This window comes from Pseudorca crassidens, chromosome 2, assembly GCF_039906515.1.
Source record: "Pseudorca crassidens isolate mPseCra1 chromosome 2, mPseCra1.hap1, whole genome shotgun sequence".
NCBI classification, from domain to species: Eukaryota; Metazoa; Chordata; class Mammalia; order Artiodactyla; family Delphinidae; genus Pseudorca; species Pseudorca crassidens.
The window spans coordinates 113,677,102-113,705,100 of record NC_090297.1 but is presented as its reverse complement, the minus strand read 5'-3'; the positions used below and the strand labels follow the sequence as shown (position 1 = coordinate 113,705,100).

At 41.3% G+C, this 27,999-nt stretch overlaps 1 protein-coding gene across 1 annotated transcript; it reads left to right on the top strand.

Annotated features, from left to right (window-relative positions):
• Positions 1-1,647: 1,647 nt before the first annotated feature.
• FCRL4 (Fc receptor like 4) lies at positions 1,648-25,982 on the top strand. Its single transcript, XM_067728267.1, has 12 exons — positions 1,648-1,708; positions 3,642-3,665; positions 10,711-10,965; positions 11,988-12,242; positions 12,677-12,955; positions 13,778-14,065; positions 19,150-19,260; positions 20,390-20,417; positions 21,164-21,246; positions 21,446-21,514; positions 25,510-25,541; positions 25,639-25,982. The coding sequence occupies exons 1-12, from the start codon at positions 1,648-1,650 to the stop codon at positions 25,753-25,755; spliced, it is 1,602 nt and encodes a 533-aa protein (XP_067584368.1). The 3' UTR covers positions 25,756-25,982.
• The last annotated feature ends 2,017 nt before the right edge of the window (positions 25,983-27,999 follow it).

The following is a 27,999-nucleotide window of genomic DNA, read 5'->3' as shown; positions in this document are numbered from 1 at the left end:
TCAATCAATGTTATTAGTGCTTAGTCTAAAATACTCTTTGTAGAATACTGCATCAATTATAAAGTGCTCTCCAGCTCATGGTCCTAAAATAATAATAGTGATTTACTGAGTGTTTACATGGTGCCAGGCACTGGGCCACGAGTTCTACATCATTACTGCATTCATACACACATCAATAGCAACATCGCCTTAAATTGGATATTATTTTTATCTTCTTTATACCAGTGTTGAAGTTGAGGCCTAAAGAGGCTAAGTACTTGACCAAAGTCACACAACTAATAAAAGTTGGGGCCAAGATATGAATCCAGGTTCATCATGTCTCACCCCTCCAGAACTGAAAGATGATAGAAAGGTCCCAGGGCTAGGTGACAAAGGACGTAAGTGCCACCTTGACACTCTTTATGTTCCCATTGTGCCTCATGCCTATGTCTACTTTGGCCCTTACCACATTTTACAAAGTCTTTAAAGGAGATGCATTTTATTTATTTTGTGATACTTCTAAGTTCATGGACATTGCCTGGAATTGATGTTCAATACAAACCCCTAATTAGAGAAAGAAACTATTATAGATATACAGAAAAATGTTGCTGTAAGAGAGGAATGCAGACCATTCCACATAATTCATCCTATGTCTGTTATTTTCACCTCCTAGGAAGGCCAACGGTCATTTATTCACAGATATCATGAGTATGATGAAGACAGTGATGCCACTGCATTCACCTTTGTCCTTGCTCATCTCTCAGTCAATTTGGGTGTCTCTTCCACAGGGAAGCCTCTCCTGATTCCCCAGAACTGGGTCAGATTTCCCCCCCACTGAACTCTAGGAGAACTTTTCACTCTGTATTTAACTCCCTGTTGGCTTTTCTGTCTCCCCACTAGAATGAAAGCTTATCGAGTCTTGCTTACCACTGTGCTCCCATCACCTGGCACCATGCCTAACATACAGTTATATAATCAATATGTATTTGTTGAGACATTCATTCCTTTAGCAAATTTTGGTTTCTAGGACCTTAAGTTAAAAATTTCACAGTCCATTCTCCAGGAAGAACATGATGGGGCTATAATTTATTCGTTGCTGCCTGCTCAGACCAAAGTTTGTGGCTTCCTCTGAGACAAGTGAGTCAGGATATTTTCATATATTTCAGACAAGGTGCAAGTTGTCTTATGATTCAGATACTTCATTATATACAGATGGTCATCTGGAGGTGGTCCAGCAGAGTCTGTCAGGGGTCAGAGAAGGACATTTCTGTATTGAATGAGAAGTTTTCCGGCTCAGGAGTGATTTAGACACATCCTTGGATTATGTGAATCTCAACAGAACTGCAGTCTTACCTGATGTCTGGTAGCAGAGAGAATAAGTTGCAGTTTCCTTGGAAGGCAGAGACTGGAGCTTTCTGAAAATAAGACAACTAAAGCCTTGAGGGGCTATTCATACCAATATATCAGAGCAGTACTTAAATATTTTTTTTATCATATATTGACTTCTGTCATTGAGATTTTCTTACACCTCGTAACATAAGTGTTCGGTATTTTAAGAAAGATTCCCCTACTTCCCCCTTTCACTTCATTAACTCAACCAACTGTACTCAGAGGAACAACTTGCTGAACTCACTCTCCAGCGCTGGGAACTGGCCTGTCTCCTATGAGATGCTCCTCAGGACCCCAGAACAGACTTCCATGCTACTGTGGGCATCCTTGCTGGTCCTCGGTAAGTAGTGGGGGAAGCCTCTGTTTGCTGGGAAAACGGAGCCTCTCCACAGGCAAAAGACCTCTCCTCTGTGCTGCTGAAAAAATGGATTTTAATCTCATTTAGAACAGCAGAAAATGAACAAAGGGGAAAGATATTGATACAATGGAATGAGAGGGAAAAAATTATTTCTAGTAATGTGTTCCTTGTTTGCTTTTAATTGCCTATGAAAAATTCCTCTTACCCCCCCCAAAAGTGGGCTTATTTTTCCATGCAGAAAACTACAATTAAATTTGGTTACCTTTCTAATTACAGATCATGAAAACCAAGAGTGAAAGATGAACTGAGTCCCTTGTGAAAGGACCATGTTCTGACCGCAAGCTGATGTAGAATGATTTTCTGCTGAGAATAGTTATTTCTTTCTTGTATTCTAAGATCAAACCTGCTCTGATGTTCGCAAAGAACATGAGAAGAGGAGAAATAAGACAATTTCCCTTTGATTTTTCTTCCCGATTGCCAATATTTGTCCAAATGAGACACTGATTTTCTAGTAGCTCAAGCTTAGGGAAATAAAGACCAGTCAGTCATTTGTACACTGAATTTTGTTAAATGCGTTTGCCTTGTTCTCAGCTATATCTCCAGACTCCAATTATGAAAGGAAGAGTACGGGGCTTCCCTGCTGGCGCAGTGGTTGAGAGTCCGCCTGCCGATGCAGGGGACACGGGTTCGTGTCCCGGTCCGGGAAGATCCCACATGCCGCGGAGCGGCTGGGCCCGTGAGCCATGGCCACTGAGCTTGTGCGTCCAGAGCCTGTGCTCCGCAACGGGAGAGGCCACAACAGTGAGAGGCCCGCGTACCACAAAAAAAAAAAAAAACAAAGGAAGAGTTATTAGTGTGACTGGCACATTATGGGAATTCAGTAAATAGTGAATGAATGGCTATATGGGGCATAGCATGGTGCGGGGCAATGCAGAGTATGCAGGGACACGGAGGACATGGCCTCTGCCCTCAAAAACTGACATTCTGATAAAGAAATCAAAGGACAAATAAAAGAGCATTTGACTTGGCAATACAAGAAAATTATTCCACAATGGATCATAGGACAATGATAATTAATTCTTGCTGATAATAATTAATTCTTGCTGAGCCCTATGTCAGACAGTCTTCTAAGAATATCCCATTGTATTAATGTATCCAATCCTCTAACAATCGATGAGCTGGAACTTCTATAAATCCTGTTTTACAGATAAGGAATCTAAGTCATAGAGACGGTCTCTTGCCTTAAGTTTCATGCAGTAGCAAAGTGGCAGAGTCAGGATTCAAACCCATAATCTGACACTGGAGCTGTGCTTTTAACCACTGCCCCATACTGTATGTCCAGTTATGAGTTTCAACTGAGCGGGAATGGGAGGGGTTCTGAATCAATAGAAAAGTGAGGGTGCTGCAGCCTGGAGGCATCTCAGAGGGCTTCATGGAGGAGGTGGGATTTTATTTGGGCTTTGATGTGTGAGGGTAACTTGCTTTTGCTTCATAATGAAGGAGGAGAATAACACTCCAGGCAAGAAGATAGTGAAGCCAAGCCTCAGCAGCAGCCACAGTCATGTCAAAAAAACCAATTACAGCAACCTTAATTGATGACTTACTAATTTAGCTCATTAAAATATGGCCATGAGGTCAGTTTGATGGCCCCCATCTTACAGAGGAGAAAACTGAGCCTTGGAGGTTTTGTGCAGTTTGCCCAGGGCCACACAGCTAAAATTCAAACCTGTTTCTGCCTGAGTCTGCAGCCTGAGCTTTTGGCCATGACGTTATCTTGTTTCTCCAGGGTGGGTGGAACTGGGCATGTTTCTCCTCCATTTGGCCGGAAGTCAAAAATGGGCGGGTGAACTCTCACGGTAAAATGGTTTGTGACTCGTTGCCTTGTGCTGATGCCTTGCTCTTGACTCTCTTGCAGCACCTCCAGTCAGTGGACCACTTGGTAAGTCCATCTTTTCTTTCCCTTTCTCTTTTATGTTTCTGGATATCTTTTATTTTTTTTATATGGGTGTTGTTTTCTTTTTTTTTTTACCATCTTTATTGGGGTATAATTGCTTTACAATGGTGTGTTAGTTTCTGCTTTATAACAAAGTGAATCAGTTATACATATACATATGTTCCCATATCTCTTCCTTCTTGCATCTCCCTCCCTCCCACCCTCCCTATCCCACCCCTCCAGGCGGTCACAAAGCACGAGGTGATCTCCCTGTGCTATGCGGCAGCTTCCCACTAGCTATCTACCTTACGTTTGGCAGTGTATATATGTCCATGCCTCTCTCTCGCTTTGTCACAGCTTACCCTTCCCCCTCCCCATATCCTCAAGTCCATTCTCCAGTAGGTCTGTATCTTTATCCCTCTCTTACCCCTAGGTTCTTCATGACAGTTTTTTTTCTTAAATTCCATATATATATGTTAAGATATGGTATTTGTCTTTCTCTTTCCGACTTACTTCACTCTGTATGACAGACTCTAGGTCCATCCACCTCATTACAAATAGCTCAATTTTGTTTCTTTTTATGGCTGAGTAATATTCCATTGTATATATGTGCCACATCTTCTTTATCCATTCATCCGATGATGGACACTTAGGTTGTTTCCATCTCCGGGCTATTGTAAATAGAGCTGCAATGAACATTTTGGTACATGACTCTTTTTGAATTATGGTTTACTCAGGGTATATGCCCAGTAGTGGGATTGCTAGGTCATATGGTAGTTCTATTTGTAGTTTTTTAAGGAACCTCCATACTGTTCTCCATAGTGGCTGAACCAATTCACATTCCCACCAGCAGTGCAAGAGTGTTCCTTTTTCTCCACACTCTCTCCAGCATTTATTGTTTCTCGATTTTTTGATGATGGCCATTCTGACTGGTGTGAGAAGATATGTCATTGTAGTTTTGATTTGCATTTCTCTAATGATTAATGATGTTGAGCATTCTTTCATGTGTTTGTTGGCAGTCTGTATATGTTCTTTGGAGAAATGTCTCTTTAGGTCTTCTGCCCAATTTTGGATTGGGTTCTTTGTTTTTTTGTTATTGAGCTGCATGACCTGCTTGTAAATTTTGGAAATTAATCCTTTGTCAGTTGCTTCATTTGCAAATATTTTCTCCCATTCTGAGGGTTGTCTTTTGGTCTTGTTTATGGTTTCCTTTGCTGTGCAAAAGCTTTGAAGTTTCATTAGGTCCCATTTGTTTATTTTTGTTTTTATTTCCATTTCTCTATGAGGTGGGTCAAAAAGGATCTTGCTGTGATTTATGTCATAGAGTGTTCTGCCTATGTTTTCCTCTAAGAGTTTGATAGTTTCTGGCCTTACATTTAGGTCTTTAATCCATTTTGAGCTTATTTTTGTGTATGGTGTTAGGGAGTGATCTAATCTCATACTTTTACATGTACCTGTCCAGTTTTCCCAGCACCACTTATTGAAGAGGCTGTCCTTTCTCTGCTGTACATTCCTGCCTCCTTTATCAAAGATAAGGTGACCATATGTGCGTGGGTTTATCTCTGGGCTTTCTATCCTGTTCCATTGATCTATCTTTCTGTTTTTGTGCCAGTACCATACTGTCTTGATTACTGTAGCTTTGTAGTATAGTCTGAAGTCAGGAAGTCTGATTCCTCCAGCTCTGTTTTTCGTTCTCAAGATTGCTTTGGCTATTCGGGGTCTTTTGTGTTTCCATACAAATTGTGAAATTTTTTGTTCTAGTTCTGTGAAAAATGCCAGTGGTAGTTTGATAGGGATTGCATTGAATCTGGAGATTGCTTTGGGTAGTAGAGTCATTTTCACAATGTTGATTCTTCCAATCCAAGAACATGGTATGTCTCTCCATCTATTTGTATCATCTTTAATTTCTTTCATCAGTGTCTTATAATTTTCTGCATACAGGTCTTTTGTCTCCTTAAGTAGGTTTATTCCTAGATATTTTATTCTTTTTGTTGCAATGGTAAATGGGAGTGCTTTCTTGATTTCACTTTCAGATTTTTTCATCATTAATGTATAGGAATGCCAGAGATTTCTTTGTATTAATTTTGTATCCTGCAACTTTACCAAATTCATTGATTAGCTCTAGTAGTTTTCTGGTAGCATCTTTAGGATTCTCTATGTATAATATCATGTCATCTGCAAACAGTGACAGCTTTACTTCTTCGTTTCCGATTTGGATTCCTTTTATTTCCTTTTCTTCTCTGATTGCTGTGGCTAAAACTTCCAAAACTATGTTGAATAAGAGCAGTGAGAGTGGACATCCTTGTCTTGTTCCTGATCTTAGTGGAAGTGCTTTCAGTGTTTCACCATTGAGGATGATGTTGGCTGTGGGTTTGTCATATATGGCCTTTATTATGTTGAAGAAAGTTCCCTCTGTGCCTACTTTCTGGAGGGTTTTATCATAAATCGGTGTTGAATTTTGTCAAAAGCTTTCTCTGCATCTATTGAGATGATCATATGGTTTTTCTCCTTCAATTTGTTAATATGGTTTATCACATTGATAGATTTGCATATATTGAAGAATCCTTGCATTCCTGGAATAAACCCCACTTAATCATGGTGTATGATCCTTTTAATGTGCTGTTGGATTCTGTTTGCTAGTATTTTGTTGAGGATTTTTGCATCTATGTTCATCAGTGATATTGGCCTGTAGTTTTCTTTCTTTGTGATATCCTTGTCTGGTTGTTTCTGGATATCTTAATAACTATCCTGTATCTCAAATACTTGTAGAAAGAGGCCTTGTTGTGCCTGCATCATTTTCTTGAGGACTACGGGCAGGTGAAAACATGTCTTAGGACTCTGACCCTAAGAGTTTGGGAGTCACACTCTTGGTTGAAACCTGGCATTGTGCTGGATGATCTTGGAGACAGGGCTGGGATACATGTCACAGAATTCAAGGAAACGGGGTGTCCCCACCTGATGTGGGATTCTAGCCAATTTGACAGAATGCATAGAATCGTGAGAGGGGAAGGATAGAAATAAGCCATTACTTCATTGGGGGAGGCTGAGGTGCAACCAACTTGCCAGCTTCCCCATGTCCCCCCAAGCTTGACAGAGCCACGGGCAACCAACTCATCCCGAACTTCAGCATTCTGTGTAGACATTTCTCTATTAATAAGCTCAGATCATGATAACTTTGAGCCCCCATCCTACTGGTCAGCAGAAAGTTCAGCCTCCTGTTGGGAGCTGTCTCCACGAGTTTTGGCAATCCCTGCTGATTTGTCCAGCCCACCCCCGCCCCCCAACCAGGGAGCTTCTTATGGTCAGCCAGCTCCAGCCAGTGGGAGCCACTGCCCCTTGATGCACACCATCCCCTGCAGCTTCTGGGCCTGTGATTCTCCCCCTCAGTGCTGTGGCTACAACCCATTTCCCACAAATCTCTGACTAACTGGGAGGAGATCTTAACTGGACTAGGTTTTGTTAAACATTCTAGGATGGAAAAATAAAATACAGAGAGTGTCAGCTAGTAGATGTGGCTAATCTCAGAACCCATTGACTCAGTCCCAACCTCTTAAAGATGCTGACAAGATGTGTCTCTCCCTGACCACTGGGCCATCAGTACATAGCAGGGGCAACTCACTTGGACCAGTGAGGAATAAAGCTGCACACACCAAAGAAGTTCTCCCTTCCCTCCAGTATAAGACCTACTGCCCAGTCTCCATTTCCCTAACCCCAGATGCTTCCCAGGAACATAGACAGTGCAGATTTCTATTCTCTTTAAGAGAAACACAACCCCGTACTCACTGGGGCATAGTATATCTGTATAAACCTCTAGAGAAAGAGAAAGGAAAAAAAGTCTGCAGAGACACATGAATGTTTCTATAATCGAACAGAACATTTAATTTCTTTATTTAAAACAAGCGTTCAGGTTATTCTACAGTTTTTGCCCCCAAACAGAGTATTTCCATTACATTTGGGTACAATTCTAAGGCGTATTTGGGGCAGTTCTTACAGAAAAAGGTAAGAATATTTAAAGTCTCAAGCTTTAAAAAAACAATTGCTTGTACGCTCTTGAATACAGACAGTCCTCCTTACCTGAGCATAAAAAGTACTAAGATAAAAACACACTTAATTGATTCCACTTATGATTTTATGGTAAATTGCATATCCCCAACAATGAGATTTTATTTTTGGAAAAAAGACAATACAAATGGAAATAATGTGTTTTATTTTCTACATCACAGAATTTAGATTACCAAGGCAATTTGTAGAACAAAGCATGAATCAAATATTGTTTTTTGTGTGGTTGTTTTTGTTTTGTTTTTTTTTGTATGTGATAGCTGTAGGAAACTAAAACTGCAAAAGAGCTCCCCTGCTATGCTTCTCTCCTTTCATCATAAAGGAAAAATCTTCCCCCAGAATCCTCACCCCTTAGTTCACTCCTAGCTTTATTCCTCTGACATCTCCTTACTCAGAACTGTGTCACGTGGCTGGGCAAGTTAGTGCTTCTGTTTTTCAAACCCGCTGGTGGGCCACAGGCTCAACAGAAGGACATTGGGACTAACTTTCAGAAGCCAAACAAATATTTTCCCTATCATTGTTTGCTCCTCTTCAACTTTAAGAAATCTTGCTTTACTACACTTGTCAGTGGCTTTGGGAGCCAACAGAGCCGTGGTCCCGCAACACTTTTACCACCTTCATGAATTACTGCATCTTTGGCAGAATCTGAAGTATCACTTTACAATAAATTTTCATTGTATACACAATGAAGGATTAGCCTATCAAAACATTGATCTCTGTGCAGGCTAGAAAATAGTAGTGTTAAAGGGGTAAGAATGTTTGAGTGGGTGTTTCCAATAGTGAATAATTTGGTCTGTGATTACTTTTATTATGTCAAGGAAGAAAACCTTTTTTTTTCTATCCTCTTAGGTTTTCCTAATGAGGGCCTGCAAATTAAACTGACAAAAGGCAGACTAGCAAGAGAAAAGACAAATTTTTTTATTCAAAACTTACGGGAATACACAGAAAATATAAACTAAGGAGGCAGTTAGAATTTGGGACTTATATAACATCTGGATAGGGAAAGGGGCAGGTGAGAAGGCTACTTACTGGAAAACAAATGATTTTTAGGAAAGATAAATGGGCCCTTAAGAGAACAGATGGGAGCTATGCTAGTTTTGTGACAAGTTCTGCTTTAGGTGTGGTGCCAACTTCCAGTGTCTGGGGATAAGAGCTGATCATTTATTTGCTCCTGGGGAGGTGATTTATGACAACTGAACTCTTCACAGGCTTGGCTTTTAGGCAGATAAGAGAATTCAGAATAAAGAAAAATAAAATCTATTCTCAAATGCCTTCAGCTCAAAATAATTTTTATGCCACAGTGGTAGACTCATCCTTCAGTTACTAACTCTCACACCTTGAAGCTACAAAACTTAGGAAATAAACTCAGATAAGAAAGAGCCACAGTAATGGCTGCAGGAAATAAAGCTAAAAACAAAATCTCCCAACCCAGAAATCCTCTCCACAAAGGTAATAAAGAAAGCAAACACTTTTAGCATTGAATAAGCATTAAACCATATGCTTCATAATAAGCATGCTCATCACAGACAACCCGCCAAGAGATTGCAAAGACAGAAAAGGATCTCTTACTCTTATATTGCCAAGGGGATTCAGCCCATTACATACATGTTTTCAAGATTAAACAGTAACTAGTTCTCAAGCAGGAGGACTTGACTGCACCTTTTGTCACACATAGTTTATCCTAAATTTATCATGGTTATTGGCTTTTTTCCAGAGGAAGAATAGACATCTCATATCTTTAGGACTGGAGGTAGTCTTGCATACTGCAACAAGGTACCTACCAAAGGTAAATGCTTACCCTTCCACAGGAATGGGGAGACAGGATCCAGGGGAGCTTATCCCCCTAGATGTCTGCATTTCAAAAAGATGGCTCCTGGGGCTTCCCTGGTGGCGCAGTGGTTGAGAGTCCGCCTGCCGTTGCAGGGGACACGGGTTCGTGCCCCGGTCCAGGAAGATCCCACATGCCGCGGAGCGGTTAGGCCAGTGAGCCATGGCGGCTGAGCCTGCGCGTCCGGAGCCTGTGCTCCGCAACGCGAGAGGCCACAACAGTGAGAGGCCCGTGTACGGCCAAAAAAAAAAAAAAAAAAAAAAAAAAAGATGGCTCCTTCTTGAGAAAGATGTTCCTGAGTTATGAGACTGGCAAGAGGCTTTTTAGCCATTATAAAGATTCACATACATTTGAAAGAAATTCTGAAAGAAAAAAACAGAGGGAGAAGTTGTTTCCCTTATTTTCAACAGGGAGAATTAAACCTCTTATCTTTAATTTGTATTGATATTTACCCTTACATTCTCCAGCTTCTGTCCATTAATTATTCAAAGATCTTAAGGCCTGATTTTATGCAGGGCCCACATTTTATTTTCATGAAAGAGTATCTTTGGGGTGTGGGGAGTTAGAAGCACCTAGTTCCCAGCACTCATACTCTTTGTAGTTATTTCAATATAATTTTCACTTCAGACAACAGCCTGCTCACCCCTCCCCTACCTACTTCTTGTTGGAAAAACATACTATGGACCCTTTTCCATAACTGCGTAATTGACCCCAAATTCCTATACTCCCTCCCTCTACAATCCCTCACCCCACCATATGGCCACGCCACACAAATGCTCATCTTAGAGAGGTGTGTGTAACATGAAGAGCCCAGGTGGGAGGGAGTTCAGGAGGAATCTACCTGAGGACCTGGTCCTGTTGGAAAAGGTAAGGGTGTTTGCGGGCCTCCCATCACTGATCTTCTGTGGTGAGTAGGTCCTGCTGGGTTTGCCCTCTGAAAGGTTAGTCTGTTCCTGTAGACAGACTTCACTGTATACAGAGCAGTTGCTGCACTCCTGGGTAAGGTGAACACAGCTGGAAAACTTGAAACCTGGGGAAACAGCAGCCCCGCCGGGGGGCCTTTCAGAGACTCACCAAAGCTGGGTGCTTCAGTCCACTCCACACAAGCCACTGCAGTGGGGACTGCAGACACCTCCACCTCAGACTCATTTCTCTTCTCCCCAGCTACTGTACCCAAATCCATGATTTCCCTCCAGCCTCCGTGGACCACTGTCTTCCGTGGAGAGAGAGTGAATCTGACTTGCAATGGATTTCACTTCTATGCACCAGAGAAAATAAAATGGTACCGTTGGTACTCTGGAAGACAACGTCCAAGTGAAACCCAAGGAAACACCCTCGAGGTTCGTGATTCTGGACAGTACATTTGCCAGGCCCCAGGCTCACTCCCGAGTAACCCTGTGCGCTTGATTTTTTCTACAGGTGAGAAAGAAGGTGAATTAGTTAAAACATTGGAAGTGGTTTGCAGTACATCTTAGCTCCCTGGATTTTCCAAGAACTGAGGCCCTTCATTCTACTCTAACTTTGATCTTTCAGGTTCATGTCCTCCCTCACTGTCTATAAGTGTTTTTCAAACTACTATTGACATTAGAGTTTAAATGTCTGATATTAATCAACAGACATTCTTACACACACAATTAAAGAAGGAAGTTTTAGTTTTAGGGGATTCAAAAGTGAAGCTGTCTTAGGTCCTGCCTTCAAGGGCTCTACAGCCTCCTTGGGGAGAACTTACGTATACATGAATGTACTAAGCACAAAATAGAAAGTGAAAAGTGCTGTAAAATAAGAATTCAGAGGTGGGAAATCTCCAGCCTCAGGGCTTGTGTCTTCACCTGTCTTAGGATATGTCCCTTCTCTATTTCAGAAAATTTAGATCACTCCTCAGGCATTGGTCTATAGGAGCAGGCATTCACTGCATCGTCTCAGAGAGAAAGGATAGAACTAGCCTGTAATCAGAATCTGAAGAGCATGAGAGCTTCATGAGTGGACCGCATTCGCTGTCCCTTGACCCTGAATTTGTATCTGTGACCATAAGCCCTCTGCATAGCGCACTCCAAAGCACTGTAACAATTCCCAGTGTATTTCTCCAAGAACTACGTCTTTGACGACTCCTGTTCTGTTATTTGGTGAGCAAGTCGGTGTTGATCTTCTCCGTAATCAATGACGTCAGAGATTTGGTCACACCTCCTCTCAGCTTTTCCTCTGCACATTAGAAACCTTATATTTCTGAATCTGTCCCTGAATGGTTAAATAGACGTGTTTAGGATTTATTTAGGAATTGTATCTGAAGCAGGTCAACTGATTTGGAAGGAAATGAGTGAGCTTGAGTCAGGAGACTAAATCCTGGGGGAGAAAAAAGGAAGAAAAAAAAAATCTCTGTAATTCAGGATGCACAGAGGAAGGAGTGCCTCAATCACAACATCTTATCTGTGTGTGGTTTCCAGCCTCCTTCATCCTCCAGGCCCCACATTCTGTGTTTGAAGGTGACGAGTTGATTCTGAGGTGCCGGAAAAGGGGGAGAGAGAAACTGACTGCTGTGAGGTACTTTTGGAATAGAAAACTTATTTCTGATTCTAATAAAAGCTTGGATCTTCTGATATCACAAGCAAGTTTAAACAACAGTGGCTGTTACCAATGCACTGGATCCTTGGAAAACAATCGTGTATTGAGAACAAGTCTCACAAATATTCGAATTCAAGGTAAACACTTCATTTCATACAAATTTGCTTAGCAATGTCAGGGCAGGGTAAATTGGGCACATCCGCGGGGATCTATGTAAGTGGTGTTTTTTGGTTTTTGGTTTTTTTTGGCTGTGACGCTCAGCTTGTGGGATCTGCTTAGTTCCCTGACCAGGATTGAACCGGTGTCCTCGGCAGTGAAAGCACAGTGTCCTAACCACTGGACCTCCAGGGAATTCCCTATATAAGTTGATATCATAACAAACTCTGGAAATATTTGAGACCACGTCCTCTAAGAGGCAGAGAAAGCGGAACAATTTGACTTAAATAATCCTGGGAAAGAAAAATGTGGTAGAGGGGTCGATACGTTTGTCTTGCTGGGTGTCTGAAGTTTTCCAGAACCGCGAATCCAAGCCTGCCTCATACTGAGAACTTGATTCACCTCTTCTCTCTAGAGCTATTTCCACGTCCAAAGCTGAAAGTCACAGACTTCCAGCCTACAGAGGGGAATCCTGTAAACCTGAGCTGTAAAACACAGCTTCCTCTGGAGCGGTCGGACACTCGGCTTCGCTTTGTCTTCTTCAGAGACCATGGGGTCATCCTCTCAAACTGGAGTGCGTCCCCAGAACTCCAGGTCACAGCCGTCTGGAGAGAAGACTCAGGATCATACTGGTGTGGGGCCATGACCAGCGGCATCCACAAACGCAGCCTTCCACTTCAGATTGACGTGCAGAGTGAGTGCTGGAGAGCCGGGCTGTGGCGTCTCCCCTGACTGCTCCTTCTGGCCCAGTGAGGGTAGGGACTGCCCAGTACAGATGGAGTTTTTCATCCTGACAGAGGCACCAGGCTTAGACTGTGAAGTGAGGTAGATAATAAAAGAAATACAGGATTTCATTTCCACCTCTAGTTCTCTAAAAACTTAGTCTTTCTTTGAAATTCTAGCACCTTGAAATGACAGAGGTGATTCACGGAGGCAGATACAAGAGTTGGGCAAAACAAAATGAAAACAAGAAACAAAATTCTCTGCTACTGAATCGACAGATTCTAGGATGTCAGATCTTGGGGCAAACTATTTAGAAGACACATATCCACAGAGGTGGACCCTAACCAGTAACAACAAACAGTGTGATGTGTAAAGCAGAAGAGAAGGACATGCATACACACAAAGATAAATACAATAAATATCAGCTTGTCTTAGGTACCAAAGCAGGACTTCTGGAAACGGATGTGGTCTAGGTCAGTGTGATGATAGCCACTATTGCTATTACTTCTCCCAGGTCAAAATAATTCACACTGACAACTAGGACAGGACATAAAACCCAAATGATTTTTCAGGGAGACCCAATTTTTCTCTCCTGGAGTCTGTGCATCAGGATGGAAAGGTTACTACATTTAATGATACTCTAGGTCCCAAATCCACAGTCTATGAGCTACAGTGCTAACACCTGCAGAAGAGTATATCTTAAAGTCCCATAAAAAGTGACCCTGTCCAACATCCCAACCCTGTCCTCCTCTCACCATGCCCTCATGCCACCATGTTGTCTGTGTTCATACAGGAATCCCTGTGTCTGGAGTGTTCCTGGAGACCCAGCCCCAGGGGGACCCGGTGGTTGAAGGGGAGATACTTGTCCTTGTCTGCTCTGTGGCTGAGGGCACGGGGAACACCACGTTCTCCTGGCACAGAGAGGACACAAGGGAGAGTCTGGGGCAGAAAAGTCAGCGCTCCCAGAGAGCAGAGCTGGAGATCCCTGTTACCAGGGAGAGCCACGCAGGGGGCTACTACTGCACAGCTGACAATGGCTACGGCCTCATCCAGAGCGAGGCGGTGAACGTCTCTGTGAGAAGTAAGTCTTAATCCCCATTGACCTTATTTATTCTCAGATTTCTCAAATTAGGGGTGGGCATAGCCAACACTATCTTTGTGACTCTAATTTTTCTATTTCCATTTTCCACTGCGATATTCACTTTTTTCCATTAAATATCAATAATTCAGGTTATAAGGAGGTACTACAGTGAGGGAATGCTGGCCAGGGGCCATTTCATCTCTTGGGGATGATTCTGTGTGCCTGTACGCTGATCCATTGTGTGTTGCTCTCAAACAGCAGTCTTATGTCATTAGCATCCTTCATCCTAAGCGTCAACTATACTCTCCTTTTGGTAATCCTCCACAGGGCCAAAGACATAAAACATCCCTTTACTCCATTACTGTAGGTCTAAGAGTGTGTCAATACCAACTTGTATGCAGGTCAGGAAACTTACAAGTACCAAGAGCGAATACAGAGCCCCATTATGTCCACAGAGGAGATAAGCCTTCCTTTGGGATAGCACAGTCGTAGCTTATATCTTTACCTTCCTCTGTCTCCAAGGAGTCATACTAGGTCAAGCCAGGTTCCCACTCAGCTCCCCTGGGACTAAAGAAATTGTTTCTATGGGGCTTCAATTCATCCTCTATCTCAGGTTCAGTTGCATCCCAGGCTATCCAATAAAGCTAGTTTTATGGAGGAACTACTGGAAAGCTAGATTTCCCTTAAAAGAGTTATCTCTACTCACTCTCTTTCTGTTTTCTCTCAAACCCATCACCTTGAGGCTTGCCTCACTCCAATGGTACTTCTATACCTATTCATCAGATACCCCTTTTAAGGTTTTTTTTTTTCTTTTTACTGGATCCCCATCACACTTTTTAAAAATAAATTTATTTATTTTATTTTTGGCTGCGTTGGGTCTTTGTTGCTGCGTGTGGGCTTTCTCTAGTTGTGGTGAGCGGGGGCTACTCTTCGTTGCGGTATGTGGGCTCCTCATTGCAGTGGCTTCTCTTGTTGCAGAGCGCGGGATCTAGGTGTGAGGGCTTCAGTAGTTGTGGCACGCGGGCTCAGTAGTTGTGGCTCGCGGACTCTAGAGCGCAGGCTCAGTAGTTGTGGTGCACGGGCTTGATTGCTCTGTGGCACGTGGGATCTTCCCGGACCAGGGCTCGAACCCGTGTCCCCTGCATTGGCAGGCGGATTCTCTAGATCCTCCAACTCTAATACACCTGCAAGTCCAGATAGCTCTACCTTCAAAGTATCACCAAAATATGACTAATTCCCACCACTTCCACTGCTACCACCTGATCCAAGCCACCTGGATGATTGCAATAACACTCTAATTTTCTGCTTCACCTGTGGCTCCACACAACCTGTTCTCAACACAGTAGCAGAAGGAACTCTCTAAATCATAAATCAGATCATGTTACTCTTCTGCTCAATATCCTCCTATGGCTTCCCATCTCCTTCAGAGGGAGAGCCAATGTCCTCTCAATGTCCCACCAGATCCTGATGATCTGGCTATCCTGCTGTTCTGACCTGATGGCCCACCACTGTCTCCTCACCTTCTCCACTCTAGCCACCACGGCCCCCTGTCTCTTCTTCAAAACTTCCAGTCACACTCCAACCTCAGGGCCTTTGCACTGCTCTTTCCCACTATCTTCATGCTCATCCCCTCACTTCCTCCAGGACCTTACTCACCTTCCCAGTGAGACCTTCCCAGCCACCCTATGTAACATAGCAGCTCTTCACCAAGACCCTCCCTCTCCAAGTCTTGCTTGATTCTTCCTCACAGCATGTGTCACCAACTGCCATGCCATGCAGTCATTTTCTGTCTCTTTCCATGCCTCCCATAGTAGCCTCATAAAGGTAAATCTCTATTTTGACCATATTTTATCCCAAGTGCCTATTCCACTGCTAAGCTCATATTAGGCATTCAATAAATATTTGCTGAATGAATAAGTTTTACACATATCATTTTTGCTTATCGTAGTCATAATCCTAGAAAATAAAGATATTATCATCTCCATTCTACAGAAAAGGAGTGTGAAACTCAGAAAGGTTTGGTAATTTGCCTATGGTCACAAAGCTTATACCTGGCAGCCCAGATTTGAACCTTGACACAATCTTTTAGCTCAAAGAGACAGAGATCTTTCCCTCTGTCTGACTTGTCATACATAGCATAATGCCCTCAAGCTTCATTCATGTCGTTGCAAACGGCAGAATTTTCCTTCTTATGGCTGTATAATATTCCATCATATTCACATTCCATCATGATGGAATATTATATATATATATACCAGATTTTCTTTGTCCATTCATACATCAATGGACACGTAGGTTGCTCATGTCTTGGTTATTGTAAATAATGCTGCAATAAACATGGGGATGCAGATGTCTCTTCAAGACAGTAATTCCATTTCCTTTGGCTATATATGTAGAAGTGGGATTGCTAGATCATATAGTAGTTCTATTTTTTAAAAGTTTTTGAGGATCCTACATACTGTTTTCCATTGTGGTTGCACAGGTTTACATTCTCACCAACAGTGTACAAGGTTTTCTTCTCTCCACATCCTTACCAACACTTGTTATTTCTAGTCTTCTTTTTTTTTTAAGTTATAGGGAATAAAGTTTATTTTGGCAGAGAGTGTTAAACAAAATTAAAGTTGCATACATTAGTAACATAACTCAACGTCCTTAATTTAGTGTAAGTGTGACACATTTTCTTGCTTTCCTATGTTCTGCTAAATCACCATAACGTAGACTGCTTTATTAAACTGAAATGCTGAAATTTAATTTTACTGTTTGTTTGTTTGTTTGTTTTGCCGAACGCGGGCCTCTCACTGTAGTGGCTTCTCCCGTTGCGGAGCAAAGGTTCCGGACGCGCAGGCTCACGGGCCCAGCCGCTCTGCGGCATGTGGGATCTTCCCGGACCAGGGCACGGACCCGCGTCCCCTGCATCGTCAGGCGGACTCTCAACCACTGCGGCACCAGGGAAACCCAATTTTACTGTTTTTGCTTATGCTCTGATTCTAAACAAACTTTATAAAAAAGCCATTGTAGCAGGTGTGAGGTGCTACCTCACTGTGGTTTTGATTTGCATTTCCCCAATTAGTGATGTTGAACACCTTTTCATGAACTTGTTAACTTTTGCATGTCTTCTTTGTAAAAATGTCTATTCAAATCCTTTGTCCATTTTTAAATTGGATTATTTGAGGGTTTTTTTGCTATGGAGTTGTATGACTTCCTTATATTATTATATATTAACCTCTTAACAGATACATGATTTCCATGTATTTTCTCCCATTCTATAGATTGCTTTTTTCATTTTGCTGATTATTTCTTTTGCTGTGCAGAAGCTTTTTAATTTGTTGTAGTACTATTTGTGTATTTTCACTTTTGTCGCTTGTGCTTACGGTATCATATCCAAAAAGTCATTACCAAGGCTAATGTCAAGGAGCTTTTTCTCTATGTTTTCTTCTAGGAGTTTTATGGTTTCAGATCTTACATTTAAGTCTTTAATACATTTCAAGTTAATTTTTGTGAGTGGTATAAGATGGAGGTCCAGTTTCATTCTTTTGCATGTGAATATCAAGTTTCCCCAGCACCATTTATTAAGAGATTATCTTCTCCACTGAGTATTCTTGGCTCTCTTATCCAATATTAGTTGACAGTATATGCATGGGTTTATGTCTGGCCTCTTGATTCTGTTCCACTGATTTATGTATCTGTTTTTATGCTAACACCAATTTGTTTTGGTTACTCTAGTTTTGTTATATAGTTTGAAATCAGGAAGTGTGAAGCCTCCAACTTTGTTCTTTTGTTGCAGGATTACTTTGGCTATTTGGTGTCTTTTGTGGTTCCATACAATATATATTTTTTAATTTCTGTAAAAAATGCCATTGGAATCTTGACAGGGATTGCAGTGAATTTGTAGATGACTTATATAGTATGGACATTTTAACAATATTAATTCTTCCAATTCACAAACATGGGATATCTTTCCATATTTGTGTCTTCTTCAATTTTTTTCAACAATATCTTATAGTTTTCAATATACAGGTCTTTCACCTCCTTGGTTAAATTTACTAGTAAGTATTGTATTATTTTTGATGTTATTGAAAATGGGATTGTTTTCTTTATTTCTTCTTTGGGTAATTCATTGTTACATGGATAGAAACACAGCTGATTTTTGTATGTTGATTTGGTATCCTGCAACTGTAGTGAATTTGTTTATTAGCTCTAACAGATTTTTTGTGGAGTCTTTAGGATTTTCTTTATATAAGATCATGTCACCTGCAAACGGAGACAATTTTTCTTCTTCCTTTCCAATTTGGAGGTCTTCTATTATTTTTTTCTTGCCTGATTCCTCTGGTTAGGACTTCTAGAACTATGTTGAATAGGAGTGGTGAGAGAGGACACCCTTGCCTTGGAGAATGGATCCAATGGAAAAATCAGAATTCCCCAACAATTTAGTTTATTCCTTCCATCAGTTTCTTTCCCACCTCCCCTTCAAAGACTCAGGCTTCTATGAGGAAGGAAACTGGTGGCATTTCATTGTGGTGTCCCAATATATTTTTTTAATGGAGAGCAATCTCAGAGTTACTGCTGGTTCAGCTCGTGTCCTAATCAGTGGTGATATTTGCTTTCTTTCTCAGGCAGGCTGCTGTTCCAAAGTTAGGTGCTGCCAAGCCGCTGTCACATAACATCTTTCCAAATGTCTAGGGGAAATTTCCAAAAGGCCAAAGTACAGAATAGATAGAGAGATAGAGAGGCAGATGTAGATTTTCCCCCAAATATTAATTTCTGAAATGATGTCTGCGGGTCAGTGGAGGGAGCTGTCTACCTTTCTCCCCTTTGTCACAATCCACCCAGGCTCTTGTCTTCTACCCCTTCACAGTGAGTCACTTCCTGTCACATGCAGGCTCAGGGCTGTGCTGCCCACAAGTAGAAACCTGCTTCCTGTGCCACACCAGTCCTAGCCTAGTCCTCAAAGGCCCCCATGAGTCCTCATCTTTTAGATTCTTCCCTCTACCAGGCTCAAGGCCCCAGCCAAGCTGAGGAAAGCTTCCAGGGCTCCAGGCCCTAGACCCCTCCCCTGGAGGCTCATACAGGCTTTTCCTCTCCAGGCACCCCAGGGAAAAGAAGAGGCCTTGTTGCTGCAGGAACCACTGGGGGGATATTCAGCGTTCTCCTGGCTGTGGCCCTGCTGTTTTACTGCTGGCACCAGAGGAGACTAGGTTTGTGTTCTCTCTTACCTTTTGCTAGAGCCCATGCCCTGTCCCTGCCTCAGACACCCCAGCTCATCCCAACCTCAGTAACAGCCACGCCACCGTTCTCTACCTCACCACCCCAGCGCTCACAGACACACTCATACTCTTCCTTGAAATGGCAGTTTCCTTAATAGGTATCTAGTCTAATCTACAAAGCCTCAAGTGGAAAGGGAGGGAGGAAATAAACATTTTAATGTGAAGTTTCAAAAACTTTAAATGGTTTCCTTGGGTAGTTTCTTTGGTCCAAACAGACTGGTCAACTAGATGCTTCAGCCCACCCTACATCCCCTAGAAGTGGACAATCAAAATAAATTGGAAGCCCCTATGAGAATGGGAGCTGGCTAATCTTTATCCTTCTTCTTCCTCAGAGACTTCCCACAGTCAAAGCCTGAAACGAGCACCTTGTGCTCCAATGGCTCTGCTCTCCACAGGTCAGGCCGCTGCCTCCCCCTCTACATGGTGGAGAGAGTTTCTCCCTGGTACTGTCATGTGCTTCCAAAGGCTTCTTGCTTTAACCCAGGTCAGGGTAGTTTCAGATGCCAGGAAACCTGGTGTAGAAGACAGGCACAGAAACTTTTTCAGCTCTAGTATAATTACCCATCCTTCCTCCCTGTCTTTTAATTTAATTCAATTCAACTCAACTCACCAGATCCTTCTGAGCACCCACTATGTGCCCTGCACTGGGCTGAATGTAGGGAGCCTTGGACCTTTGACCATGAGTCTCCTTAACGAGCTTGAGACTGAGGTTCCTCTGGGCATAACCACAGATGTTCCTGGAAAGCCATATACAGCCCCTCACTACTCTGCAAGAAAGACAAATTTGGCTATATTTAGTATTTCCTGAGGTAGATCAACACAGCCTTGAACCTTAATAAGTCTCAAATAATTGTATATTCAACATAGAAATGTATAGCCCTGTCCCCAGCAAGTTATATGCTTTGTTCAGTTCTTTTTCACATGGTTTTCATGAGAATATGGGACTGGGCCCATGTTTGAAATAACTTTCTGATGACCTCTCTTAGGCAGTGCATGTGTGTGAAATATTTGAGAATGAGCTCCCTCTGCTGACACAATCTGCCTTCGTTTTATTTTGCAGGAGATGGTTCTCTGGGAGACACAACCAGGTGAGGCCTCAGCCTTCTGTTTTCCCAAGAATAAAATGTGCAGAACTGTGGGGCTGCAAGTTTAGGCTAAGTGATTTCTCTGTGTCCCTGTGTCTAGATACTCCCGTTTTCACATTCCTTAAAATGGCCACAATCACAGCTTCCTAGAATCCTTCTAATAGTTTGTATAATGGATTTTGCATGTATTTAGATCAGTTTCTTATTTGAAATTTATCTGAATAGATGATACCAAAGGTTATAGATTTTCTAGGTTGCCGCAGAATATTTCTGGTGCAAATAGTCCTATAGTTAGGCAACGTGTTACTATAACTACGTATAAAATGACTGTTAATTCTAGACTTTCTAGAGGAACCTCAGCTTCTAGGAATCTTCCTTTTGCCCCACATGTGCTCATATACTCATCAAATTTTGTGTTTTTAAATTTGGTTTGGAAAATATGGTCTTCTTCTGTCTGTGTCAGTGCCTCAGTCTTATAGTCAGGGACTTGGAGCATGGATTATGTCTAATTTCTTCTTGAATTGTCCAGATAGAATGCTTTGAGGACACTTCCTCCAGGTGATGAGGCTGGGTTTTTTTAATCAACTGAGAGTGACCATTCTATCTATGAGGTCATCATTCCTATGATGTTAGAGACTCTTCTGGCCTTGTTCTGCTGACTTCTCCCCATTCCTTTTTGTCTCTGTCTATCCCACTCTTGTGCATATTATAATGTTCCAAGGATGATCATGTGTTTCTGTGCCTCGCAGGAGACCCCTGACCCTAGGCCCAGGAGTGTCCTTCCATCCCATGTGCCCTGCCCCAGTGGAGCTGCAGCAGTTGCATGGCAATGGTAAAGATTTCCTGGTAGGAAACTGCTCCCAGCCTGAGCCAGGGAGAGATACTTTGTTCTGAGGCCTGGCAAAAGCCCCTGGTCTCCCTAAGTATCCCAAACCCAGACATTCACAATAAATAATTGCTTAGGAAGAAGCATCTGCAGCATACCCCACTGACTGGGACAGCTTAGAAAGTGTTGCTTTTTTTGTTCTCAGTGCACCCCAAAGAAAGAGACCTGGTATATTCTCAGATCCAGATTATTCAGCCTGGGGAAGAAGGAGAAGGTAAGTCACTGGGGAGAGATTCTTGCTGCAAACTATATTCATTCATTTGACACATATTTACTGAGCACCTCCTATGTGATGGGCACTGCTTTAAGTAAAGGGAGTAAATCAGTGAACAAGGCAGATAAAAATCCCTACAGTGTGATGCTTAGATTCTGAAGAGAGAAGGCAAACACAGAAAACTACATAACGTATCTTTGCTGATGATCAGAAGAAAAATTAAACATCCTTCTAACAGATATTATAATCATGAAGGTGTATGTACAAAGATTTCCCTTAAGTAATGAATGAATGATGGCAACGCACCTATTATGTGATAAGGATATATATGCATTATAATATATAAAAATATACATATGTATGTATATGTTTAGTTAATCCATATAACAACCCTGTGTAACCAGTATACTGAACAAGCAAGACTCATGACTTAATTACAAAAATCTTCCGTCTCCCACTGTCTGTTTAAACTTTCTTCTGTGAGAGATCTTCTCGGGCACTCAGGATGAAAATTCTGGCAGCCAAAGTCTTTACAAAACATTATCTTAGACAATAGACAGTAGGTGGACACTTTATGTCATAGTCTCTATTAAGTAACTAGAACACCTAGTTTGAAGATGTTAAGCAAAACTTTCCCCTCTCCTAGTTCAGGGAAATTTCAGAATGGAAGCTGGCAATGGTAGGGATGAGGGGGAGGACGAGGCAGAGTTGGCCTCTCTGTTTCTTTGGTTGGCTTCCCCTAATTAGCCTGGAGAAAGGAGTGGGAAAGGAGTTACTCCAGCTGGTATTTTGGAAGCTGGCTTCTGCCTCTCTGGGATGGCAGATGGTTAAGCAGGCACTCCCCTGTATAAGGTACATGTGTGGTCTCTTGAGGTTTCCTGCTGGACCCCTCCTTCCTAAAATTCCTTTGGCACAGCTGGTGCATTTCTAATTCCAGGAGTTGTTTGTGACTCCTTCATTGGCCTCACCTCCAGTCAATCACATCCAGCTTCCTGCTGCTGGATTCCCTTGGTACCTGGAGGCCCTATTGAACAGGACCCAAGGTGACCATACTCCTGCTTGTTCTGTCTCCCACGTGGACCACATCTGTCCTTGGGGACACCTGGGAATTTCAGGTCCTTGCTGACCCACAGCTTTCTTCCAATCCCACCACCAGTCATGAGTCAGAACTCTCAATGCTCTAGATAAGGGTGTTGAAATATTTTTTATTGTTATCTGCAGTAAGAAGTACAAATTGTACTGTTAAGCAGTGTGAATGTGCACACACTCACACACACATAACTGAACTAAAGTTTTAGGAGACAGTACTTAGTGTGATGCACTCTGTCTTCTAATCTACTCATTGATTGTTTTAATCAGCTTTATTGAGATATAATCGACATACAATATAATTCTCTACGTTTAAACGCACAGTTCAAATTATTTTAATAAATGCATCCATTCACAGAACCACCACCACAATCACGATGTCGAACATTTCCAACAGCCCAGAAAATCCTTTCAGGCTCCTTTGCAGTTAATCTCCCCCCAGCTCTACCCCTGGCACCCACGGATCTGCCTTCTGTCCTATAGTTTTGCTTTTCTATAATTTCATATAAATGGAATCTTATGTAATGGAATCTTTAGGTCTGGATTCTTTCACTTAACATAATGTTTTGCAATTCATCCATATTCTAGCATATTATAAGTAGTTCACTATTTTTTTTGTCATGTAAAAAGCTATGCACATTTAATGTATACAACTCATGAGTTTGGAGATAAATTAACACCAAGGAAACCATCACCACCATTAAGGCCATAGATATATACATCATCTTCCAAAGTTTCCTTCCACACACTTGATGATGATGATGATGATGATGATGATGTGTGGTAAGAACACTTAACATAAGATTTACCTTAGCGAGCTTTAAGTATACAATAGAATATAGTTAGCTGTAGGCACTATGCTGTATAGTAGATCTCCAGAATTTATTCATCCTTCATAACTCAAACTTTGTACCTTTTGAGCAATACCTCTAGTCTCCTTTCCCCCAGCCCCTTGGAACCACCATTCTACTCTCTGCTTCTATGAGTTTGAGAACATACAGTATTTGTCTTTCTGTATTTGGCTTATTTTTCTTAGAATAATGTCCTCCAGGTCCATCTGTGTTCTCACAAAAGACAGGATTTCCTTCTTTTTTAAGGTGGAACAATATCCCATTGTGTGTGTGTGTCTGTGTGTGTCTGTGTGTGTGTCATACTTCCTTTATGCATTCATCCATCAATAAACATTTAAGTTGTTTCCATATCTTGGTTATTATGAATAGTGCTGTGATCTCTTCAAGATCCTGATTTCAATTCCCTTGGATATGTACTCAGAAGTGGGATTGCTGGATCACATGAGAGTTTTATTTTTAAATTTTTAAGAAACCTCCATACAGTTTTCCATAGTAGCAGTACCAATCTGCACTCCCACCAACAGTGTACCAGAATTTCTTTTTCTCCACATCCTTGCCAACACTTGTTATCTTTTGTCTTTTTGATGATAGCCATCCTAATAGGTGTGAGGTGATATCTCACTGTGGTTTTCATTTGTGTGATTACTGATGTTGAGAACCTCTTCAATAACTGTTGGCCATTTGTATGTCTTCTTTAGAGAAACATCTATTCAGAACTTTTGCCCATTATAAAATTGGGTTATTGTTATTATTTTAGCTATTGAGTCCTACGAATTCCTTATATATTTTGCATATGAATCCCTCATCTGATATATGGTTTGCAAGTATTTTCTTCCATTTTGTAAGCTGCCTTTTCTACCTGTAGCACCTCTCCAGTATTTTTGTGCCTAGTAGAAATTTCAGTTGTAACGTGATCCTGAACACGGTTTACAAATGAGGTTAAGGACTTTTACAAGGTCACAAGCCAGTAAAAGACTAAGTCTTCTGTTTTGCTATAATATTTGCTGCATATAGTGCCTATTGCTATATTTGACTAACATGCATCATCTGAACACCTGCTTTATCTGTTACTTTGATTTCTTAGCCATCCCCACTAATCAGGACCTTTTGAATGATAGAACTGCCACCAATTTGATTGGGTTAATTAGGTACATCTTATAGAGTCACCTTGATCAGTTGCTGCTCTTCACACTCTGTCCTTGACATATTTGTCAAAACACCACTGAAGCTGAGCACTCTGTTGGTGGACGAGTTATATTTTAGGCACTTTATGTGTTGATGATCTGTAGCAAGATTTCTTTACCAGTACCTCAGTGTTTGCATGAAGCCCCTGAAATTTTATGCAAATTTCCATGCATATGTCTATTGTTCTGGGGAGGGAGTACATAGCTTCTATCAGGTTATTAAAAAGATCTGTAAATCCAGAGGGTCTATGGTAAAAATATAATGAAAACGAAAGAGTTCCAGGATGTATCTTTTTTCCCAAGCTCTATCTCTCCATAAAATTACTATATATAGCTCTCATGATTCTACCTTCTCTGAATTCTTAATTTCTAATATGCAGGATATGACAAATCATACCTGCTAAACTCTTCTCTCACTATGGCTCCATCTCTAGGAAACTTTGGCAATAAAATCAATAACCAGAACATGCTAATGCAAGAGAATTTTTCTCACAGAGCAGACATTTGAAGAGGTCTAGTGGGAACTTGCTAAACAAGCAGGGGTTGGACTTCAAGGTTGGTAAGATGGAAGTTAAGAGAGGCAAGAATTGTAACTAAGAGAGAAATTATCTCTAAACATCTGGTAAATGAAGGGAGTGAGATTTCTTTCTGTGGTATTAAGGGAGCCTGAAAAGGACATGCAGAAGGCTGGGTTAAGAAATGGTAAAACAAAGTCACATGTGTTGTAGGACATGTTGGGGGTCAGGGAGGAGAAAACATGACAATCAATGCAAAAGGCCTAGTGACTCCCAGATTCTGGGAAATAAGCTATAAGACTGAGTTCTGAGTGGATCCAATACTCATAGTTCAGTGGTTTCCTTTTCTTCCACAGGAAATACCTTCAGAACATCTCTAGAGGACCAGGTGAGTTTCATTTCCTGACTGTTTTCTCTCCCACTACTGCTTATAGCCCCATACTCCTTCTCCTTCCAGTTCTTCTTCTATCTTTTTTCCACCCCAGCATGCCTCAATTGTCTACTCTGAGGTGAAGACACAGCTCCGAGATGATTCAGCTGGAAAGGTCGGCTCTAAAGATGAAGATATCATGGAAAATTACAAGGATGTCCTACTCATGTGACTTGTCCCTGATCCCAAGACCCAGCTCAGTGCAGTCCTTGAGGTCTCTAGAGTGACCAACTAGTTCCAACTTTCCGGTTCTTCTTGCCCATGTGCATTCACTCCCAGGACTTCTGATTCACCCACTCTGATGCCGTGATGGGAAAGCCCCTCAAAGACGTCACTAAAATGACCAGGGTCCATGGTTAAAAAAAGAGCCTGTGTACCTGCTCTGAGCCTAACCTAATGTGTTCCCTAGGGTGTGATTTAGGGGAAAGGAATAAGGCGGGAGAAGGACTGCTGCTGAAAAACAGAAGCATAAATTTTGGAGAACTGGGATTTGCATCTAGACAGAAAGGACCAAGTGACTCAGGTCTCTGTTTAATACATCTTCAACAATTCTCCCACTGGGGAATCAGCTGCATCAATTAGTTTCACTGTGAGTGGCTGCATGTGTACTTTACAGGAATGCATAACCCCATCCCTCCTGCTTACACTGTTTACACTGTCAAGATTCAGTTGCAGGCAGAAGAATCCATTCCAAGTGGTTTACAGATAAAGGTATTTAAGTTTATATTAACTACTTTGAAAAATCATTAGAAGACCTGAAGAAGCAGGCTCTAGACTGAGTTTCCAAAAGCAAAAGCTAATTACGTTAATGTTATTAGGGACAAAGATTTTTAACATTGGAGAGAAGAAATATAAAATTAAAAAGTTAAGTAGGTAACTTTAAGTAACCCCCAAAACCTAAATTTGAATTGGAAATGTTAGTACAAACTGATGACAAACCCTGTCTTTTTTTTTTTTTTCAAACCCTGCCTTTTAAAATAATTATTTATTTCCTAGTTCTGTCCACTGGAAATGTCTAGAAATAATTAACAACTCAATAACAATGAGCACCCATTGCACATGTTGTAGTCTCTAAATACTATTCCCTACTCAAAGGATACAGAGCTGCCTTTCTTGTAGGAGCTGTATCTTTGAGTTATCAAATAGGTGATGTTAGAATAATTCTTCCAATAGATGAAGAAAGACTGAAAGAAACAGAAAACGACTATTTGTGTGAATGTTTCATGCTACTGATCAAGTTGACATACAAAAACCAGCCTAATATTATGTGCCTCCTGATGGAAGTATCCAATACCCCCTACAAAGTATTTATGCCTGAAATATCAAAACTGAATCCACTCAAGTCGCTAGGTCTAACTACCAGTTTACAGGAAATAAATGGGACAAAGGACTATGTTAAATAGCACCATGGGATTCCAATCAGAAAAATGTAAACTATGGAAAAATTCTACAGGACAAATGACCTGGTTTCTTCAACAAACAAATGACTGGAAGGAAGGAAAGAGGGAAGACCTATAAATTAAATGAGACTTGAGACATGTCAGTCAAAAGGAATAAGTGAGGCTGGACTCAAACAAATTAAGTTAAAAAGGAATTACTTATGGAATAGTAAATGAAATTTGTACATTAATATAAAGAAATTATGTTTGGATAATTTATGTGTTTGAAGAATTTATGTGTTTTGGATATAAATGATAATATTGTGGTTATGTTTTTATTAAAAATATTCATTTTTTACTTCATACTGAAGTATTTGTAGATTAAATGATATGCTTTTGTTTGAAATAATCCAGTAATGAGAGGGTAGGCAAGAAGTGGATAAGGGTATAGATGAAACAAGTTTGGTCATGTGAGCACCACTTCTGAAGCTGGGTGGTAGGTACATTACAGGAGGAAGGAGGGTTTATACTGGTCTCTGCTTTTGTATGTTTCAAATTTCCATGATAAAAAGTTAAGCACTCCCAATCTCCCTTACTCTGCTTTACTTTTTTTCTCCACAGCACTTATCACTTTAAAATATACTATACAATTTGCTTATTTATTATGCTTATTGTATGTCAGCCCTCTAGAGAGTAAGTTAAGGGCAACAACCTTTGTCTTTTTTGTTCACTGATATATCCCAAGCACCTAGAACTGTGCCTGGTACATTGTAGGTGCTTAATAAATACTTTTGAATGAATGAATTACCCATTTCATTGAGGAGAATAACCACCCTCTCCAGAATGGAAGAGATCTAATGTAGACACTCTACTACCATGTAACAAGCTGGCCCCCCATGGATCTGGCACGTTATCAAACTCCATCTAGCCTCTGTATCTGTCAGGCTGGGCACTTAAGAGTGGCCAGACTGGCCATGGTGAGCACATGCTTATATAACTGAGTACATACTTAACCTCTGCATCTTCCACCAATGCCA